General features: G+C 40.3%; 1 protein-coding gene across 1 annotated transcript; it reads left to right on the plus strand.

The window, feature by feature from the left end:
- Window positions 1–3,227: 3,227 nt before the first annotated feature.
- Window positions 3,228–23,215, plus strand: si:ch211-51a6.2 (neurotrypsin). The gene is made up of 14 exons (XM_053621737.1): window positions 3,228–3,315; window positions 5,321–5,363; window positions 9,044–9,286; window positions 10,541–10,679; window positions 10,788–10,966; window positions 12,931–13,078; window positions 16,493–16,671; window positions 17,624–17,765; window positions 18,815–19,029; window positions 20,343–20,484; window positions 20,696–20,974; window positions 21,402–21,524; window positions 22,478–22,758; window positions 22,890–23,215. The coding sequence occupies exons 1-14, from the start codon at window positions 3,259–3,261 to the stop codon at window positions 23,201–23,203; spliced, it is 2,484 nt and encodes an 827-aa protein (XP_053477712.1). The 5' UTR covers window positions 3,228–3,258; the 3' UTR covers window positions 23,204–23,215.
- Window positions 23,216–23,496: the final 281 nt, after the last annotated feature.

Here is a 23,496-nt window from a genome sequence, read left to right on the forward strand (position 1 = left end):
ACCTGGCAGTTCAGTAAAGGAAATAAGTTCTGTAAAAGGGTAACTTTCAGTCATGTTTGACGGCTATGAAACAATGTTTGCTTTGATGTTTGATCACATTGTGAATAGGTGATGTCCATTATTAGGGTGAGGCTCATGCACCTGTACACACAGGTGCATATCCACCTTTAGTGAACTGTAGGTCCCACCTTTATTATCAACAATGTACAATATACAGCTGTCACATTATTGATACACCTAGCTTATACCTACACTCATTAACCTTTTTTTTTATTATCAGGAACACCTACCATACAGGCATACAGGACACTATTACTGACTGTAACTCACCTGTTGCTATACACAGTTTATCAGCCCACTATTGGGCCACTGCTGACTAGATATGATTTTAATTCTTGATGCAGCAGTGACACTGACGTTGCCCTGGTTGTTGTGCTGGTGAGTGTATCAGACACCTCAATGCCATAGCAAAGTTGAGATATAGTTCTAATAAAAGGTCCAGTTGCTGACAAGGGCTGGAGGACAATTAACCCAGAGTGTTGTGTAGAAAAAGATGAGCAAGAGTTTTGATCTGGACAAATTCATGGTGGACTAGCAAAGCAGGTGTTTCTAATAAAGTTGAAAGTAAAGTGTACTATGTTTAAAAACCTTAACACTACTCTGATACATGTTTATCAGCACAGTCTGTCAAAAAAATATTTGACTGATACATTGCACCTAACAACATATAGATTGGTGCCAGTGATTTGAACCTGCTTAGGGAGTGCAGGTGGAACCTGTCTTATTTATATACTACTTAAATGTATATCCATCCATCCATCTTCTATACTGCTTATAGCTTTTCAGGGTCACAGGGAACCTGGAGCCTATTCCAGGGAGCATCGGGCACAAGGCGGGGTACACCCTGGACAGGGTGCCAATCCATAGCAGGGCACACTCACATACACATTCACACACTATGGACAATTTGGAAATGCCAATCAGCCTACCATGCATGTCTTTGGACTGGGGATAAATATGTGTGGTGGGGAGGAAACCGGAGTACCCGGGGGAAACCCCCTCAGCACAGGGAGAACATGCAAACTCCACACACACAGGGTCATGGTGGGAATCGAACCCCCAACCCTGGAGGCGTGAGGCGAACGTGCTAACCACTAAGCCACCGTGTGTGCCCCTTTATATACATATATTTATATATTTTATACCCCTCTCATATCTAGTGTCTGGTGTTCCCTTTGTTATTGAGGTGTGTGGTGTCATCATGCCAAGATCTAAAGAGTTCTATGAGGCCTTCAGAAAAAAAGGTTGTGGATGCCTGTGAGTCTGGAAAGAGATTTAAAAAGATCTCAAAATTATTTGAAATACATCATTCCACTGTAAGGAAAATCATCTACAAATGGCATAGATTTCAAACAACTGCTAATTTGTCCAGGACTGGCCATCTCAGCAAATTCTGCCCAAGAGCAGACTGTATGTTAAGTCTCCAAGTTAAGTCTTGAAACGGTTGGTGTCAAAGTAAATGCTTCTACAATCAGAAAGAGATTGCACAAATTTGACCTGTATGAGAGGTGTGTCAGGAAAAAGCCTTTGCTGTCTAAAAAGAACATTATAGGAAGTCTACAGTTTGCCAATGAGCATATAGGCAAAGACCAGGCCTTTTGGAATAATGTGCTCTGGACAGACGAATCAAAGATAGAGTTGTTTGGCAATAGCTTCTGAGGCCAAGGGTGTACTTACTTTTTTTCTAGAGAAGAATATCACATCAATTGATATTTCTGTTGAATAAATCATTGAAAAAGCTCATTTTCCTTGTGGTTTTCTTCAAGTATATCAACTTTATTAATAGACACTGTTTCAAAGACGATCAAATGTTTACTTGTCCAAATATGTCAAAAAAGCCAACAATTTCCATGGGGTACTTTTCACATGACTGTATGTGATTTGTCGATGGAAAGCTCAAGAATACAAAAGCTGTATGGCTCTATATAGCCAGAATATTACTGTACACATTTTTTAAATGCTAAAAAGATTTTTGAAAAGCCCTGCACTAAATAATTCTACATAACTAATTCAGGGTGCCAATCCATAACAGGGCACAATCACATACCCATTCATACACTACAGACACACCAATCAGCCTACCATGCATGTCTTTGGACTGGGAGGAAACCAGAGTACACAGAGGAAACCCCAGCACAGGGAGAACATGCAAACTCCACACACACAAGGTCCTGGTGGGAATCAAACCCCTGACCCTGGAGGTGTGAGGCAAACGTGCTAACCACTAAGCCATCATCATGCACCCTACACTTAACTATTTTACAAAAAGATTTCAAAAAGATTTTTGAAAACCCCTGCACTAAATAATTCTACACAATTAATTCAGGCTTTTCTATGGCTAGTCCATGAGGTATCTGATCATATTTACCTCAATAGTAATAAAATGGATCTTTAAAAAAAAAAAAAAAAAAAATCAACAATAATCAGTTCTATATTAGGTGTAGTAGCCTATATGTTCTAGACTGGTCTCCAATCTAGAACATATATATTCTTTGCTGGTCTCCAGTTGGATCTGCCTACCAACTTGCTCTTTGCTCTGTTATAGTTCTTTTGAAGGGGAAATGAAATTAGTATAGCTGTTTAATTAGTTCTATATTAGGTGTAGTATATGTTCCAGGCTGGTCTCCAGTTGGATCTGCCTACTAACTTGCCCTTTGCTCTGTTGTGGGTCTTTTGACAGGGGAAATGAAACTCGTACAGCTGTTTAATCTCACCTGTAATGAAAACAGTGTGGTTTCGTGGAGAGGGAGGGACGTGTGTCTGCATGTGAACCTCGCCTCTTTTCCCTCTTAGTCTTAGTGAGCCGCTCTCTGTCTGATTTGCTTTCCCACATACACCTCAGTCTATTTGTTCTTGATGTAGTCTATCATGAGAGGAAGACTTCATGGCTGACTTCACTTTTCTGTTGCTTTCTTTTCTTTAAAAATAAACCAAAACAACAACAACAACAACAACAGTTTTTTTAGTGTCGCTCCATAACGAGTGACTGGAGCGCATGGATCCATAACGCGCTTCGCTTGCAGGAGCAGCAGGACGTCCTGAACTAGGTTTTGTATTCTGAAGGACACCCAGCTGTGCTTATTGTTGGGAATTCGGATTAGTTGCTCCCACATCGTCCGGCTGTACTGTTCGGGGATTTACTGAGCGAGCAGAGCGATGGGAGAGAGGTGCTCACACCGCCGACTCTGACAGGGCACCATGGCCACTCTCTCGCCTCTTATACTCGGACGTTTTTTGCTTTTTGCTTTGGGACAAGTAAGTAAACCAAATCATTCCGTCTCTCAAAGCTATGTTTTAGAGCACTGCTGTGAAATATGAACATGGAGACAGGTATCTGGGTATTTTAGGGTGAGGGATGAGTCACCGAAAGATTCAAAGTTGCATCAAACAATGCCGAGCTTTCCTTTGTGATGAAAATATAGACCATGTGTGAAGACATTAATAAGCAACCTAATACAAATAGTTTCAGGTACTCTCTGAAAATATTTGAGAAAATAATAGGACCAATGCTGGGAGCACAGTGGTCCTGCCTCACAGATTCTGGGTCCCGGGTTCAAGCTTGCGCTTTTGTCTGTGTGGACTTTCTCTCCATGTTCTCTCTGTTCCCTCCACATGGGTTTCCCCCACATTCTCCAGTTTCCTCCCACCTCCCAAAAACATGTCAGTAGGTGGATTGGCTAAAATCAATCACCTCTAGGTATGAATATATGTGTGTGCATGAACTGGCATCCCTGCCATCCCATCCAGGTTGTATTCTTGCTTCTCACCCAGTGTTCCCAGTATAGGCTCCAGATCCACCATGACCCTGACAAGGATAAAGCAAAAGTTACTGTAATTTTTTTTTCAAATCATAATGTGTCCATTACTACTACTACTACTACTACTACTGTACCACGACAAAAATAAATAAATAAATAAATGAGGTTCAGGATTGTGCCCTGTGATGGATTGGCACCCTGTCCAGGGTGTACCCTGCCTTGTGCCCGATGCTTCCTGGGATAGGCTCCAGGTTCCCCGTGACCCTGAAAAGGATAAGCGGTATAGAAGATGGATGGATGAATGTATGAGGTTCAGGGTCTGTGATTATTTATTTGTTTGATTGTTTGTTTGCTTTGATTTAATTACAGTTCTGGAAATCACAGTTGATCATTATCAAAGTTATTATATTATTTATTGAGTTCTTATAGTTATTAGTCTGTCTGATTGATCTCTGATTGATTAGTCTGTCTGATTGATCAACTTGGAGTCATGTGATATGTAGATGGAAAGCTGAAGAATAGAAAGCTGTATGGCTCTAAATAGCCAGAATGTGACTGTACATGTTTAAATAAATTTCATGAAATAAATCTTTCTCGAGGGAGTTCGAGTTTCTCAAAGGGAATTTATTTTACAGTTAAATAAATCCTTGGCTACGAAACATTTGAGAACCCGTTGCACTAAATAATTCTACACAATTAATCCAGGCTCTCTATCGCAGGAGGGTTTCGTTTCAGTGTAAAAAAAACAAAAAAACAATCCCCATTATTACTGCAGCAGATTCATTTTAATCCAAACTGTAAATATAAGCAATATTAGCCATGTACCATGACATTTACTTAGAGCTTTTATTCCTGAACTTTTCACCCCCAGAAATATTTCATATCACATTACAAGCACTTCTACAGATAACTGAAATTTTATTGAGCTGTAGCTTCAAATTTGATCACATCCATTGAGCATTAGTCTCACGAAATTAGCATCTTGTTATGAGAACGTTAGTGTAATAGGCATCATTTGAAACTCATTTAAATCATGTTATTCAATTTAACTGTAACAGCTACAAAATAAATACAACTATAATAACAATAGTAGTTAATAGTGATCTCTGTGATCATCATATCATAAAATCAATAAAATTGCTCATGCCCTGGTTATACACTACAGATATGCTACGTTGAGAACCATGGATATACAAAACAGGTTTATATTCTACAACAGCATGCTCCCATCTGCAAGAGATAAACCTAACTAAAGATGATTCATGCCTCACTTATGCGTTCTATGTATAAATGTCTACCTTTTTTACCTTAATCTTAGAAAGAACAGCTGAGCTACAATTGCTGTATTTATGATAAATCCTACATGATATTTATCTACTGCTCTTACATGTAGTTTTTAGTACTTGAAGAGAGACTAGGACATTTTGTTAATTACTGTGGTTAAACACTTAAGCAGAAAATGATTACAGAAAGATATCCTAACATTCCTTTTATCTTCAAAGGTTGCACAGAACGATGGCCACTTGGATACTGTGCAGAGTTCAGGTATGTTCCTGTTTCTCCACACATCCTGCACAGAAAATTCCGAGATGGTGCTGCTTACTGCCAACAAATTATTAAAATGAGATGGACGTTATTATATTTTATATTGTCAGCACAGAACTGAAGCTCCATTCAATAGGCACACATCTGATGACGGAGACTTATGTGCTATTATGATGTTTAAATGTGTGTTGAACAATCCAGAAAGGTGATCTCTGCAATGTCACAATGTTGCTTGCTTTGTCAGTCATCCAAAGCTAAAAATCAGAACCGCCCACTTGGCACTGGTGTAAGACAACAATGCAGAATACAGATATGCCAGCATGATGTTTCAGCTAACTGTTCCCTGCAGCACAACTACTGATAAACCCAAGCTCAGTAAAGTGTGTTGTGTTAATAACAGAAACACAATATTCAAAAGTGCTTGTAATATGACCGCATAAATATTACTGAGTGAGAATGGCCAATATTATTGATGGGTTGTGATCTTCTCGACAAGCCTGAACAAGTTCCTCAGTTGCCTCTGGATGCTGATCTTTTTTTTTCTTGTTTTTTTTTGCCAGTATTTCCATCTTGCACCCTGCCCACTCCCGATCAAGCTGAGACAGTGCAGGATTCCTCATTTCACTTTAATCAGATCAGATTCTGCTACTTACAATGTTCTAATTTGAATACTTAAACACATAGTTTATTTCCTAAACATAGAAGAATTGGATGTGAGCTCATGTTCTTTATCTATTTTTGCAATGCTATGAAAATTAGGATGGGCATTTTGCCCAGATACTGCTTCAGACATTTGCTTCATGAAGATAGAAGATAAGATGTGTGGAGGGTGAATTATGGCATGGACCTGGGCTTTGGTATGATTGAACATGTGCAAGAAAAGCCTGCGGATTACTGAAATAACAAACTAGGATTGGTCAGGCATGCAAAGTATTTCCCACATAAAAGCATGTTATGAGAAAGTGCGTGCTCCAAGTTGGTATTCAGCCTTATATTATACAACAGGAAATGAATTGACAAGCGAATATTAAACATTTTATAAATTTCTTGTTAGTTCTGACTCCTCTAACTGCTATGTAGTTTCTGTGATTTCCAATAAACTCTCACTGAACAGCGGTATAGTGGTGCAGAGGGTAGAAGTGCCGCTTCACAGCTCCTTCAGTCATAGGGTTTCCTTCTACCTCTCAAAAAAACCCTAGGTGTGAATGAGTGTGAGTGCATGGACTGCTGATTCATCCTAGGTGTATTTCCATCTTGTGCCCAGAGTTCGCAAGATGAAACTGGTAAAGTTCACTCCAGATCCACTCGCGTTCTCCCAGTGATGGGGTAAATGCTTTTTGGTTGCGCCGCTTGGAAGCCCTAAAAAAGTTGTTTTTAAATAAGAGTACTCACACTGGGAATTAACACAAGTCTCTTAAATTAGTTAAAAAGTGGATTTATTCAAGCTCCAATGGCAGATTAGGTGGATTAGACTTTCTATTCATGCATTATATTTTTGTTTTTCCTGTTCCAAGTGAGAACAGTAGGTGGTGTAAACTGGTGACTTGTGGTACATGATGTACTTTCTCCATCATGCATGAAGTTTTCATTGATTTCATGCTAGTCACAAACCTGAGCTGGACGTTTTATTTAAATGGATTTGATAATTTCCCAAAACAGAAACCGATATATATATATATATATATATATATATATATATATATATATAGATAGATAGATAGATAGATAACGCCATCAAACCCCTTCAGATGATTCAGAACGCAGCAGCACACCTCGTCTTCAACAAGCCCAAGAGAACCCATGTCACACCCCTCTTCATCTCCCTTCACTGGCTTCCTGTAGCCGTCCACATCAAATTCAAGGCCTTGATGCTCACATACAAGACCTTGTCTGGAACAGCACCCTCCTACCTCAACTCTCTCCTGAAGGCTTACGTTCCCTCACGCAATCTGCGATCGATTAGCGACCGACACTTAGTAGTACCTACTCAGCGTGGCTCAAGGTCCCTTTCAAGAACATTCAAACTAACTGTTCCTCAGTGGTGGAATGAACTTCCAACCTCGATCCGGACCGCAGAATCTCTCACCATCTTCAAAAAACAGTTAAAGACCCACCTCTTCCGTGAACATCTAACCAACTCACAAAAAAAATTTGCACTTACACCTCTACTCTGTGCACTTTGCTTCTTCTTGAACTCAATGGATCTTGTATAGTAGCACTACTTGTATTGTTCTCCACTTGATATATCGCTTTGCTTGTATTTCCTCATTTGTAAGTCGCTTTGGATAAAAGCGTCTGCTAAATGAATAAATGTAAATGTAATGTAAATATATGTATATTATCATGTTGTTTCTTTTTCCTCACTTGGTAATAATTAATGGAAAATAATTATAGATACCTCCTACTGATTTTCTACTCACAGTTTGAATAGACCTTGATATTTAAATTTATGTTGAATAGTCACACTTGTGGAGCCTAACTGAAAAATTGGCAGTGGCACACTGTTTCTCCAAGCTAACTATCAATCTTAAAAATGTCCTGACTTAGGTTCTTAGCTAAGTAAGGTTCAAGAACGTTTGGCAGGCAAGGACAGGGACAGACAGTATTGGATGGGTGAAGATTTAAAAGCACATGCTCAAACCTGCAACTGCCACTCTCACATTACCTGGAACAGCTTCAGCTGCACAATTCTGAGGTAGCACTTTCCATCATTTCTATAATTTTCCAACATACATATGTACAGCATACATAGCTGAGAAACCCTCCAAGAGGTTTAGCAGCTGGGTTTTATCAGTCAGAGAGAGGTTAGTGCATTGACCCAGCTTTATTCTCATATTGTTCTGCTAAACCTGACAGCCTTGATTGCTTACATCCTTGGTGGAAAATCATCCACTTTTACATTTGACAGTAATGCATAACGAAACATTAACGCGTACAGAGGTAAATATGCTTCAGGTTGTTTAACCAAAGCTGCTTTGGTCCACTGGTTTTATAGCATCTCAGTTTGTTATTGATATTCAGTACTGCCCCCGTACACATGGATCTGGTCCAAGCTGAAAGTGTTTCCACTGGCACTTATCCGCACAGCTACATCCACATCTGCATTTTAAGAGCTCTGCTGCTGTCAGATAGGGAGAGGTAGAAGGTTTCACTAGAGGTCTCTCCTTAACCATGCTGTTAGGCCTTCTTTCCACTCAGGTTTGTGGAAAAATAATAAACCCAAGTGAGCAACATGAGAACTGAGCGGGTTTCTACCACCAATAAAAAGCAGTGATTACTCCCAGGAATGTAGCTGATAGGACCCAAATGTTGTATTAAGTGATGGTGGGCCACACTGTGGCTCAGCCATGGGAATTGTCATCATTATTGTCTTACTGGTGGCCTGTTTCACATTAAATTTATGAGAGGATCTTCCTGTATTTTTTAGATTTACCTAGAGCCCAGATTTACTTAGAGGGTCACAGTTGTGTTATGTGAAGAAAAAAAATCCTCTGGCGCAGTGCTACAGTCATTAGTATGACTCACTATCGTAGTCCAGTGTCTCGTCCCTCAATGTCTAGACAGAATGAGAAAAAAGGACAAACAACCAGGAAAAAAGGGAAAGCTAATGAGATCTATCATGCACATGGGTTTCTATGTGCATGAACATGCTCACTCACATGTTTTTGCAATTCCCTCAGGCCCTCTGTCCTGCTTTGAGGGTTTCACACTACTGGGTTATTACAACGGTTCCATGTTGCAGACAGACTCAGGTTTTCCCTGTCTGAAATGGACGGAGTTCCCTGACTACATGCTGCAGTACCCAGGCAGAGGGCTTGGAGATCACAGTTACTGCAGGAACCCTGACCGTGAGTCCCAGCCCTGGTGCTTCTTCAGACAGCAATCTGGAGCCATCGGCTGGGCTTACTGCAACTGCCACCAGGGTGAGGCTCCCTATCCGAAGTTGCTCCAAAACATGCATTTACAGAATTCCTCCTAAAACATGCATTTACAGAATTCTTTGTTAGTAAACCCAGAACTAATCCAGATTCTTGAATCAGTTTTCCATTTTGCCTGTGCATGAACCCTATTTGTCTGACCTTTTCCATTGTTTAGTTTGGCTCCAGTCTAACTAACACCCATTTGCCCCAGTCTAACGTCACTCACTTGCATTAGTCATCAGTTCTCACTTATTGCCCCGGTATAAATTTACCCATTAAATCCAGTCTAACCTCATCCATCTGCCTCGTACCTAACCAGCACCCTGTCTAATCTCACTACTGGCCCCATTCCAACAAACGTTTTCCAGCTTATTCTCATCAATTGGCCCAATCCAACATCACCTATTTGCTCCAATCTCACATTGACTATTGATCCCAGTCTAACCTCACCTATTACGCCCAGTCTATCGTCACCCATTGGCCCCAGTCTAATCTAACCCCTTGATCAAAGTCTTACTATAGTGTAATAAAATTGATTATTTCCTTCTTGATAATAGTGTCAGTCCAAACCAGTGCTAATTTTCAGGCCAGTCATGAAGTTAAAACAGTTGTGTTGGGGTGGGAAATCCACAGTGTTTGTGAATTACTGTTAGTGAATAAGCATTTTACGTTGAGTCTGACAGTCAAAGGTTCCAACTTGTCTCTTCTTTTTGTTTTATATGTATCCTCCAGCTATGTTTTGATTCATCTTGTTTTTTTTCTTCTTTGTACATTTTCAACTGTCTGTTGCTTTGTGTGTTGGGAGTCCATTAGTGGTAAACCTGTGTCTGTGTGGACTTGTTGTCACCTTTTAGCCCGTGGCACTGCTGATGTTGAGTACTGCAGCACTGCTGATATTTGTGTCCTCCTTTTTTGCAGTGATTATCTCTGTCTGCCTCTGTCTAGCTTTCTCTTTCAGTGTCTTAACACTTTGTATAATCACAGATTTAGAGGATAAATGGGTGTGTGTGTGTGTGCCTGTCTGTGTATGTACTTGTGTTCATTTACTTGCCAAGCTTAAATCTCACCCATTTTGTATGCTGCATTGCGTTAATCGAAAAATGAAGGTAACCTTCTATGCAATTATCATGCCATAATGACAGAGTTGGTTTTATGTATGCACGTCATTTGCATATGCACAATGTGTCTCCTTTTATTTAAAACAAAAACAGTATATTTAAAGCACTGATATGTTTACACTTAAATGACTCACTGTAGGTGCAGCCAGGCTGATGGGAGGAAGGTCTAACAAGAGCGGCCGTCTGGAAGTTTACCTGAATGGCCAGTGGGGGACTGTGTGTGACACACACTTGACTGACCGAGATGCAAGCGTCATCTGTCGACAGCTTGGCCTCGGGTATGAGACTTCATATTTAGTCCTCTTCATTTAGTGTGAGTGCATGGTGCAAATGTTCTCAATAAATGAAAGAAAAGTTTAATAACCAACCTGTCTGTTGTTGTGCAGTGAAATCGGTACTGCACTCCAGCACTCCTACTTTGGTCCTGGCTCTGGACTTTTCCACTACGAACGACTTGGCTGCCGTGGTAACGAGAACTCTCTTTTAGAGTGCCGGGGCCGCAAGTTTGTCTCTGGTGACTGTAATCATGGAAATGAAGCTGGAGTGGTGTGTGCTGCACCTGCAGGTGAGAGTTTTCTTCATACTAATATTTCTAAAAGCACATAGAGATTGAATAACATTGCTATATAAGGACAGATTTAATTTCATCGATCTGTAAGTGAGATTCAGCATCCTGCTGGTTGGGTAAAAGTGTCTCAAATGTATTTTAACTTAATCTTAGGAGTAGGGTATCACAGTAACTTCAAAGATTACACACCCATTCACATTTTCTTTTCACTTTCATTGCTTTCATCAGGGCACTGCAGAAAGTCGCTACTTACTTAGTACATAGGGATTTACTTAGTATGTAGGGATTTAATTGAATACAAATATATTTTTATGATTCTGAATACATTTATTAAGACAATGTGTTCTAAAGAGATACACATGCATATATGAATACCATTGTTTTTTTGTTTGTATTTTTTGTTTTTTTATATCTTGCCAGAATTTTTCACAGGGCATCTGGTTGAGACTAGAGGTGTGCGGAGATCAAAAGACCAAAAAAAAGTTGCGTGGGTGGGAGGTTTTTTACTTTCATGCAGATGAGAGCAAACTTTTAGATATGACATTCAAAGGCCACATTCATTAACATAAAACAGTCCTTAGTAACTAAACTGATTGCTTTAATTAGTCTACTAGTTTGTTTACATTTTGGGAACTTGAACAAACTAAATTCGTTAGGATCACAGGCTGGTACAAACAAAAATAATAACCCTGTGTGTAGGATTAAAAATCTCTTGCATGTTATGAGTTTGAGGAACTCTCAAAAACACTGGTTTTATTTTTTAGTGTTTTCTAGTGTTTCTGGTAGTAGGATTCATATTTTAATTGTAAAAAAAAAAAAAAAACAATAACAACAGAAGAGGGTTTAGGCCATGCCCACTTTTGGTTGAAATGCAAATACAAATACAGATATGGATATTTGTAGCAGGCACTTAGTGGTTAGCATGTTTGCCTCACTCCTCCAGGTTTGAGGGTTCAAGTCCTGCTGCGACCCTGTGTGTGGAGTTTTCATGTTCTCCCCGTGCTTCAGGGGTTTCCTCCGGGTACTCCAGTTTCCTCCCCCAGTCCAAAGAGATGTATTGTAGGCTGATAGGCATGTCCGTAGTGTATGAATGGGTGTGTGAATATGTATGTGATTGTGCCCTGTGATGGATTGGCACCTTGTCCAGTGTGTCCCCTGTCTTGTGCCCCAGTAAGGATAAGCGTTACAGAAAATGGATGGATATTTGTTGCACTAAACAGATACAGAAACACACCCCTAGTGTGTACAGTATGTTTTTGAAGAGGCAGATTAGAGCAAAAATGTAAGTATATTTAGAGCAGTGTTTCCTGTACTGGTCCTCGGAGATGCCAGATAAATCACATTTTTGCTGTGTCCTACTTTCCAGCATACTGAACTCATTCTGGGGCATTTTGACATTTTAGGCCCCCTGACAGATTAATGCACCCAGTTCCCTGCCTTGGCCAACTTTCATTCTCCTAGACAGTTTTCATTCTCTAGGGTTTCCCTGCAGCCCAGGCTATTCAAGGCAATTGGAATCATCTCTGTACTTCCACCACTTTATGACTTGGTTTAGGATGCATTCTGAGCTGGGAAAGAGCCAGTGTGGACCATCTGGGTGTCTCTGAGGACAGATTTGTGAAATATTGATTTAGAATGAGCTTGGAATGATTCACAGAAACATTAGGAGACTGAAAGAAACTGGGGAACTCTGAGGCCCTTGCAGTGAACCATCATATTTTACTCCCCTGTATGCAAACATACAGACTTTCAGGACTCAGTATAGCTTTTGTTTTTTAACAGACCTGAATCCTGGAACTTGTATCCTGCATAAATGATGTCAGACCAGTCTGGTGTCTGTTACATATCAACAGGCTGTGAAACAGGCTTTTTGCATCTATACAAAACACAATAAGTGTATATATTTTAGATTTGGAACATTGTGCAGGTGTGTTTATTGCTAGTTTTGTTCTTTGTTTTAGGAAATGGCATTCCCTTGAGGCTGGTGGGAGGCCAGGAAGACTTTGAGGGACGAGTGGAAGTGTATCATAACAACCAATGGGGCACAATTTGTGATGACCAGTGGGACGACATTGATGCCGAGGTGGTCTGTCGACAGCTTGGACTAGGGTAAGTAGCAGTAATTTAACATGTCAGAATGCTTTCCAATATTGCACATATGTACACTCAGCAAAAAAATAAACGTCCTCTCACATTCAACTGCTTTAATTTCCAGAAAATTTTTTAACATGTGTAAAGATTTGTATTAACATAAAAAGATTCAACAACTGAGACATGAACTGAACAGAAATGGAATAATGAGTCTCTGAATAAAGGGGGGGTCGATTTCAAAAGTAACAGTCAGTATGTGGTGGCCTCCAGCTGTACTACAGTACATCTCATCCTCATGGACTTCACCAGATTTGTCAGTTCTTGCTGTGAGATGTTACTCCACTCTTCCACCAAGGCATTTACAAGTTCTCGATCACGTCTGGGGGGACACATGGTTACATGTAATTTTCAATGCAAGGATGTTCAACTGTCCTTCCTGTCTCCCTGTAGCACTGTCTTAGGCATCTTACATTACAGACATTGCAGTTTATTGCTCTGGCCACATCTGCAGTTCTCATGCCTCCCTACATGTGGCATGGCATGCATGGCATGTTCATGCAGGTGAGCAGGAACCCTAGACATCTTTCTTCTGGTGATTTTCAGTCAGTAGAAAGGTCTCTTTAGTGTCCTAAGTTATTGTAACTGTGAATTTAATTGCCTACCGCCTGTAAACTGTTCGTCTGTAAACAGTCTGAAGGACTGTTCCACAGGTACATGTGCAATCTATAATTGTTTATGGTTCATGAACAAGCATGAAAAACATCGTTTAAACCCTTTCCAATAAAGATCTGTAAAGCTTATTTGGATTTTACAAAATAATCTTTAAAATAGTCTTCTGAAAAAGGGATGTTTTTTTTTTTGCTGAGTATATGTATATATACACAGTGCATCTGGAAAGTATTCACAGTGCTTCACTTTTTCCACATTTTGTTATGTTACAGCCTTATTCCAAAATGGATTAAATTCATTATTTTCCTCAAAATTTTACAAACAATACCCCATAATGACAACGTGAAAGAAGTTTGTTTGAAATCTTTGCAAATTTATTAAATATAAAAAACAAAAAAAGCGCATGTACATAAGTATTCACAGCCTTTGCCATGACACTGAAAATTGAGCTCAGGTGCATCCTGTTTCCACTGATCATTCTTGAGATGTTTCTACAACTTGATTGGAGTCCACCTGTGGTCAATTCACTTGATTGGACATGATTTGGAAAGGCACACACCTGTCTATATAAGGTCCCACAGTTAACAATGCATATCAGAGCACAAACCAAGCCATGAAGTCCAAGGAATTGTCTGTAGACCTCCAAGACAGGATTGTATCGAGGCACTGATCTGGGGGAAGGGCACAGAAACATTTCTGCAGCATTGAAGGTCCCAATGAGCACAGTGGCCGCCGGCATCCATAAGTGGAAGAAGTTTGGAACCACCAGGACTCTTCCTAGAGCTGGCTGCCCGGCCAAACTGAGCGATCGGGGGAGAAGAGGTGACCAAAAACCTGATGGTCACTCTGACAGAGCTCCAGCATGTCTCTGTGGAGAGAGGAGAACCTTCCAAAAGAACAACCATCTCTGCAGCACTCCACCAATCAGGCCTGTATGGTAGAGTGGCCAGACGGAAGCCACTCCTCAGTAAAACGCACATGACAGCCCGCCTGGAGTTTGCCAAAAGGCACCTGAAGGACTCTCAGACCAAGACAAAGATTGAAGTCTTTGGCCTGAATGGCAAGCGTCATGTCTGGAGGAAACCAGGCACCACTCATCACCTGGAGTGAAGCATGGTGGTGGCAGCAAACACTGAGTGAGCGACAGTTGAAATGGTGTGTTGGTAATAGAGGTCAGAGGAAAATGGCTGGATTGGATCTATATAGGATATAGTAACTCAATCACTCTTTACAACCATGGTGAGCAGAAAAGCATATATATAGATAGATATACAGATAGATAGATAGATAGATAGATAGATACCTTTTAGAACGGGGAAAAAGAATAAAATGACAATACCTGGTTGTGTAAGTGTACACACCCCTTAACTAATTATTTGTTAAATCACTTTTTGCTTCTAATGCAGCAGTCAGTCTTTTGAGTAAAGAGTCTACCAGCTTAGCACATCTTGATTTGGCAATTTTATTCCACTCTTGGTCTCATCAGACCATAAGTTTAGGTTGGATTGGATGTTTGGGGGTCATTTTTATGAGAAAGGGCTTCTGTCTAGCCACCCTACCCCATAGCCCAGACGTGTGAAGAATATAAGAGATTGTTGTGACATCCAGGGAGTGACCGATACATGCCAGATATTCCTGCAGCTCCTTTAATGTTACAGTAGGTCTCTTGGTAGCCACTCTGATAGGTTTTCTTCTTGTCCTTTTGTCTATTTTGAAGGGACATCCTGTTCTTGGTAATGTCATTGTGGTGGTCCATTTTCTCCACTTGTTGATGATGGCCTTCACAATGTTCCATGGTACATCTGATGTTTTGGAAATTCTTTTATACCCTCTCCTGAATACCTCTCAACAGTGGGATCATGTACAGTACATGCTTATAAGCTCTTTGTGGACCATGGCTTCAGCAGTCAGAAACAGTTGATCTTTATTAGGTGTTAATCAGAATCACTTCATTGATGACAGGTGTATGATAATGACTTTTGAATATGAGTTTAAATGTGAATTGAATTTGAATGTGGATAATTCTGAACACAGTCACATGACCCATTATATAAGGGTGTGCACACTTATGCAAGCAGGTTATTGTTTTTTTTTTTTCTTTTGCTTTTCTGTCCTAAACTTTTTCTATTTGTTTTGAACTTGAATGTTGTTGGTTGCTCTATCACATTAAAGATGGAAAATGATCTTGCATGATTTATCTTGGTTTCATTTTTTACATCACAAATACCTCCAATTTTGACAGGGTGTATACATTTTTTATATCCATTGTATGTTATATTGTGACATTTTTATGACCTATGAGCCCTGCGATGGTGGTATTTAGTCAAGAAAACACCCACACGCACCCAGTGTGAGTGAGATTTATTAATATAAATGAAGCCGAGCAAGTCATGAATGATTGATTGGTTGTAGGTTGGAGCTTTTGTTAAATGAATGATGGAGAGAGCGAGTCACTGATGCTGTCAGTTCCTAAGCATCATAGGAGATAGGAGCAGCTTCTCACACACACACATGCACATATACCAACACAATCTCAGTGTTATGTTATTCTGTAAATGTCTCTATATAAGACTTTTTTCTAGAATTTAGATTTTGTAAAATTGTCAAATTGATCAAATTGCGTTGTATTTTTCAGTACTTATCCATAATAAGGAAATCCATGCTTCTTAAACTTCCTAAAAATTGTGCATGGTTCACCAACCTCCTGACATACATAAATGATTTTCGGAATGAATGTGTTTTTTTGTGTAATGGCGAATACAGTGGTGTGCCAAAGGCGTGGTCGTGGTCTCATTTTGGCCCCGGGGCTGGGCCCATCCTGCTAGACGGGGTACAGTGCACAGGAAATGAGCTCTCTCTGGAGGAGTGTCCTCACACACCCTGGGGCCAGCACAACTGTGACCACATGGAGGACGCTGGGGTGTCCTGTAACCCATATACAGGTGAAAACAGCACAACAAAAATACAATAAACTGCAGTGTTTTTATATATATATATATATATATATATATATATATATATATATATATATATATATTACACCAGAGGGGATCCCAGTCATGTAATGTTTGGTCTTTTTCTTCATTTTTACATCACCATTTGACATGAACATTAAGATTTTAATAATAAATAGTTTAACACAAAATTTTTAATGAAATATAAGATACCTATGGTAAAATAATGTGAATAGCTACAATGAATAAAACAATGTATATTCAATTAAAAATCAAATTAAATAGTCAGATAATTACAATGAAATCAATATTAACTTTGAAAAAATATCTAAAGTCCTACAAAAGGTCAAACCATTTTGATATTGGTGTATGCATGCAGATCAGTGACTATAATAGATTTTCCTCATATTCTAGCTTCCTTCAACCTCGCAAAAACATGCCAGTGAATAAGTGTGCGTGCAAGTGTGCGTGCAAGTGTGTGTGTGTGTGTGTGTGTGTGTGTGTGTGTATGTGTGTGTGTTAGTTCTACTGGAACTGGTATATTCCTGCCTGTTGCACAGTGTTCCCTGTACATGCTCCAGATCCATCACAACCATGACCAGGTTACATGTTTCTGAGTCATTTTCTCTGATGGAATGAATGTAATTATTCCAAATATGACCTCTATACACTTCTTGGTAAGATTCAGAGCAATATGCATGAACTCGATGACGTTTGACCCTCTGTTAGCTATTAGTCAAATTCTCCATGTGCTGAATAATGGATTACATCTGTAAAAACAACTGTGTTAAAAACCAATGCTCTACATAATTTCAACACATGGATAACAGATTGACATGGAACCGAATCCATGCTTCAAGATAGGCACACTCACTCATTTGCATGACACGTCTAAGTAAAGTCGCAGCTGTTAAAGCTGAGGTGTTAAACTATGTTATAGATGGTGCAGTGCGTCTGGTGGGAGCAGATATTCCATGGGAAGGACGCTTGGAGGTGTACCACGCTGGAGAATGGGGCACAGTGTGTGACGACAGCTGGACTGAGCAACATGCCCAGGTGGTTTGTCGGCAGCTTGGTTTCAGGTGGGCATAAAGACTCCAAAGCAGTGGTCACTAAAATTAGTTTCGTTAGTTTGGTTCAAACTAGCAAGCAACAAGTTACTTGTGGTGTCTTGTAAGCGTTTACTGCCCCCTACTGTTGTTGCTTGCACTGTTCAGCAGATTAGCAGTTTCAAAAAGTAAACTGGTTATACCAGAGGCACCAATGATCTCTGTTACTTAGAAGTGTCTCTATACACATTTAAAGAGAAGTTGCATATGACAGGATGTGGGAGTAAATGGGAACTAATTGCAGGTAAGAACTAAAGTTGTATGTGGGGAACTGAAGAAATGTCAGACCATACACCATAGAATTGGTCCAAAGAATCATTTGATTCTTTGGACCATTCTTCTGGGTTTGATTCTTTGGACCATTCTTCTGGATTTGATTCTTTGGACCATTCTTCTGGATTTGATTCTTTGGACCATTCTTCTGGATTTGATTCTTTGGGCCATTCTTCTGGATTTGATTCTTTGGGCCATTCTTCTGGATTTGATTCTTTGGACCATTCTTCTGGATTTGATTCTTTGGACCATTCTTCTGGATTTGATTCTTTGGGCCATTCTTCTGGATTTGATTCTTTGGGCCATTCTTCTGGATTTGATTCTTTGGGCCATTCTTCTGGATTTGTTACTTTACCACTTCAGTTGCATAGATCTTGCTTCAAATGTTGCGTGTCATCTTTTTGCTTTGTCACTTTTGGTGAAATTGTGGCTCTGTCATTCATATACATAGAAAATGAATGGTCACCTATCACTTTGTCACTGTTAATGTGAACGTAGGGTTGTTTCAAATTTGAGTTGATTGACATCTGGAATGGACGTGGACTGTACGGGTCAGTTGACTTCCATTTGGAGGACTGATAAACACCTTTTGTAGTTTATCGAATTCCCATAATATAGGCAGACAGTGCATGACATCTCATTCAGACTTAACAGACTGTAACATTTTCAACCCTTTGATACTTTTCTAACACTATAAAGGATTTTTTTTCTTGATAAGAGCTGCAGTAATGGAGCTTTTTGTCCAACAGAGGGCATGCAGAAATAGCTCCAGATGGTGCATATGGGGACAGCACAGGACTTATTCTATTGGATGAGGTGAAGTGTGAGGGGGGAGAGAACTCCCTGCTGGAGTGCAGGCATGCAGAGTGGGGACGCCACGACTGCTCCCACAGTGAAGATGTGGCCATACGCTGTGAGAGAGAAGGAAATACCGATGACATTACTGCAGTTCTTCCAGTCTCAGGTAACCTTCAGGACTACTTCAGGAGTTCTTTAAGGATTCTTTCATGATAAGGGTTCTTGACTTTCAACAAGGGTTCTACTTGGAAACATTTCTGATAGGAAAATACTGGTGTGGGTTCTACATAAAACTTTAAGGGTTACTCCAGTGGGACAAAGAAAACTTAATGGGTTCAAAAAGGGTGTAGGTCTATTTAACAAACTACAACACAAATGGTATTTCTTCTTATCATCTGTTAAACCCCAGTATGATTTTAAACATTTTTCCTTACAGTTAAATTGAAAATACACTGAATTAAAAGTGTGTCAGGATGCTCTAAACAGTAAAACACAGTGTCTACTAGGATTAACCCCTTATACTCAGCATGTAGCTGATTCAGTAACTGCTATGAGTTACTTAATTACTTCAGTGGAACTAATAGGTCAAGAGGCAAGCGCTGAATTTCCGGTGCAATCTCTCCATATTGTGAGGTCTGTGAGGAAGTAACTTGACCAGGAAGCATAGTTAAAAGAATGCACTTGTGTTTTTTCAATGAGGGAAATTGGCACTGAAAATGAACAGTCTTAGCTGGACAGTGAACACTAACAAACACAAAATAATGTGCCGGTATGACACCTACCAACACAAGCAACTAGACAACACACTTCTTACTGGACAACAAATGCTTAATAGAACAAGGACATTAACCATCACAAAACTGGGCAACCACCAGGACTGATGGGTATACAGATTAAAAGTGTGGTGACTCCTTAGTAAAACTAAAATAGAACAAGGACATTAACCATCACATAACTGGGCAACCACCAGGGCTGATGGGTATGCAGATTAAAGTTTTACCAAGGTGTGGTGACTCTACAATACGTTAGATTTGGAAAGGTCTGGAAAATCTTAAATAAATAAATAAATAAATAAATATAGCATTTGAAGGTACTTCCAGATCTGGAAAAAATGGGGAAAAAAAAATTAAAAAATGTGTAAAATGTGTATATTTGGTTCTCAAAGTAAGACCCAAGACACAAGATTCTGAAGCTTTTAAGGCATTTTCTTTCTTTTTTTTTTTTAAAGAAAAAACATATTAATACAGCCTCTCTAATGTATATCACATTTCATGTTTTCTTTTCCTTTTTTATCAAGTCTGAGATTTTAAATCTTTTAAAATTCCTGAAAGGGCAAGAACTCCTCTCTGCCATGATTCACCTGACAGCTCATCAATGATTTTCTTCACAAGCTTTAGAGCATGTAATAATAGACACATGGGACTCCCAAATCTTGGACTAAAGAATGATTGCTCTAGTTTGTTCATGATGTGTTTGCAGGTCCCCTGGTAAGGCTGGTGGATGGAGAGAGCCGTAAAGAGGGTCGTGTGGAAGTCTTCATTAACGGCGAGTGGGGCAGTGTGTGTGATGATGGCTGGAATGACATCAGTGCTGCAGTAGTGTGTAGGCAGCTGGGCTTTGTGTGAGTTGCAATCACAATACAAAAGAAAATACTTTACAGCTTAGCTAATATTTATGCATGATAAGCTACTTGGTGGATTTTGTTTATCTGTTTGATTTTCTGCCATTCAGACAAATGCTCAGGACTAGATTAGTCTGTTTTACTTTATCATGAGTTAAGTGTATTCTTCCCATATTTTAATTGCTTAAACGTTTTTGCTTTCTTCAAACAGTGGGGTATCTAAAGCCCGCTCTATGGCCTATTTTGGTGAGGGCCAGGGTCCAATCCACCTGGACAATGTGAGGTGTGTGGGTACAGAGTCGTCTCTGGGAGAGTGTTTAGCTGACGGGTTAGACAAACATAACTGCAGGCACAGTGAGGATGCAGGGGTCATCTGTGATTACGTGTCCCAGCCAGTAGCCGACAGCTCGACAGCAACCCAGTCATGCGGCCTGAGGCCCAACACACAGCGCCGTAGGAGGAGGATCGTTGGAGGAGACAAGTCACTTAGGTAACTCAGTTTTATGGCTTCAGCTACCATAAGTTTACAGTGAGAAGAGGGGGTTGTATTATTTGGATTCCTTGTCCTAGAAGAAGGAAGTTAATCTTGTGTTGTCATGTTCCTGCAGTTATTGTATTCAATAAAGGTGACTCATGCTCCTCCATATCCTGCTGAAAGAGTTGCTTTCTGTCTAGGCAATATGAAGAGAAAACTGGAATGGCTGTAATGTACTGAAGATTTTTACCATACTTTCTGAATGTTTTGCATTTTGCCAAGCTCAACATTCATATTTAGGAGTAAATATAAGTAAGGAGCTTTCTGTCCCACTCCTCAAATCCACAGTCTTCCAGATGTCATTCAGACAAAGGTTATGTTGGCTGAAACTTGTGTATTTTAGTTAGTTAGTTCATTAAAAATCTGAATGCTTTTTCTGCAGAGGAGACTGGCCATGGCAGGTGTCTCTGTGGCTAAAGTCTCAGTCCAAAAGGAACCATCCGCTGTGTGGAGCCACTCTCATCAATTCCTGCTGGATTGTCACTGCGGCTCATTGCTTTAAGAGGTAAGAGGGAGACATCCAGTGGTTTTGCATAAGTCCAAGCAGGGGCAAGATCACAGCATGTGAAATAGTTTTTCTTCAGTAGCTTCCTTACTGTTTGTCATACAGAGATGTTACTTACACATTAATTGTCAGGAACTCAAGGCCCATTTTTGCCGACGTATGATTTTTGCCACTGGTCCATCCGTGTGTCTATCCATCCATCCATCCATTCATCAATCCATCCATCCCTGTGTCTGTCCAAGATTCGCTTTAGTGTGATATCACAAGAACGAGTGGTTCGATGTTAATAGGATTTAGAAGGAATTATCATTGTAACCAGCAGATGAACTGATTAGATTTTGGAATTAATCCAAGCAGGGGCAAGGTCACAGCAAGATCAAAATAGTTTTTCTTCAACAGCTTCTTAACAACAGGACTAGACTTGTTGCTGTCAGAGACATCCTAATCACCTTATTTATTTTGATGTAACAACATGAGCATAGGCAGTGCTGTGGCTCAGTGGGTAGCATTGCCGCCTCTCAGTTTGTCTGGGTTCTCTGGTTTCCTCCCACCTCCCAAAAACATGCGAGTAGTTAGATTCATAGGTAGATGCAGTACATCACTCCTATGTGTGAATAAGTCTGTGAATGTGTGTGCATGGTACCCTAAGATGGACTGCCATTCTATCCAGGCTTTATTCCTGCCTCACACCCAGTATTCCCATGATAGGCTCTGGATCCATCGTGATCCTGATCAGGATAAGCAGTTACTGAAAGTGAGTGAGTGAACATGAGTATGAATTTAATGCTATCAAATTAGCCAATCACTGCTGAAACTCATAAATGAATCATGCTGTCATGTGTATAAACAGGGTCAACACCACACTTAAGATTACTTAGTGGTAAGATTATAATTTGTTGTGGAAAATGGAATCTGATTGTTTTAAACCACACCACATCCTGTCACTTCCTCAGGTTTGGCTCAGATCCCTCACGATATGTTTTGAGGTTGGGAGATTATCACACTGAGGAAAGGGACGACTTTGAGCGCACTCTCTCTCCTGAGCGCATCGTTATGCACAAGAAGTACCTCAGCCAGGGCTGGGAGTACGACATTGCCTTGGTGAGGCTGAAGGGCACAGATGGGAACTGTGTATCTTTCAACCCACACACTAACGCTGCTTGCCTTCCTACTCATGGTGACAGGAAGACGAAGAGACCTGCTGCGTGTGTCATCACTGGCTGGGGAGTTACAGGTATGTGAGTTTCTGACTTGATTTTGTGTCTCTGATTGCAACTCAACTGATGAGAATTAAATCTAAAAAGCTAATTGTAAATATACTGCATAAAGGGAATAACCTGTCTTCTCTCTCTGTTTTTCTCTAAGACTCTGAGTACTCACGTACTTTGCTGCAGGCCTGGCTTCCCTTGCTGCCATCCTGGAAGTGCAAAAAACGTTACGGCAGCCGCTTCACTGGCCGCATGCTGTGTGCTGGCAGCCTGTCAAATCATCGTCGTGTGGACAGTTGCCAGGGAGACAGTGGTGGCCCGCTGGTGTGCCAGGGTGAAGGCGGGCGCTGGACTCTAACTGGGGTCATTTCCTGGGGTCATGGCTGTGGGAACCCTAGCTATCCTGGGGTATACACTCGAGTGAGCAGGTTCCTAAAGTGGATTGATAAGGTCACCCTGGGTACTGACTAACTCTGTGGATAGAATATTACTATGACTCGTGTGTTTTAATATAGAGTGCTTAAAATATGAGTTGCCTCAAAGGACTGAGACCATGGTTCATTGTCAGGACAGCAAGCCTGTCTTCCTCATTCAGTAGCTCACCTCATGCCATGTTTTTCCTACTTATTTTGACTTGTGGAAGAGCCATGTGGAAAGTCTGATTGACATTCTTGATTGAGGTACAAGTATATTGAATGTGCTGAATCCTCATATTTGAATTACATTATATGGCCAAAGGTATGTGGAAAGTATGCATCATACCC

Source organism: Ictalurus furcatus, chromosome 3, assembly GCF_023375685.1.
Source record: "Ictalurus furcatus strain D&B chromosome 3, Billie_1.0, whole genome shotgun sequence".
In the NCBI taxonomy this organism is placed as follows: Eukaryota; Metazoa; Chordata; class Actinopteri; order Siluriformes; family Ictaluridae; genus Ictalurus; species Ictalurus furcatus.

Excerpts from the sequence above, each read along its gene's own strand:
- si:ch211-51a6.2 (XM_053621737.1), top strand. The coding sequence starts at position 3,259 with ATGGCCACTCTCTCGCCTCTTATACTCGGACGTTTTTTGCTTTTTGCT. Across the intron at positions 10,967-12,930 it reads GGTGTGTGCTGCACCTGCAG|GAAATGGCATTCCCTTGAGG; the intron begins GTGAGAGTTTTC and ends TCTTTGTTTTAG. Across the intron at positions 20,485-20,695 it reads TGTAGGCAGCTGGGCTTTGT|TGGGGTATCTAAAGCCCGCT; the intron begins GTGAGTTGCAAT and ends TTCTTCAAACAG.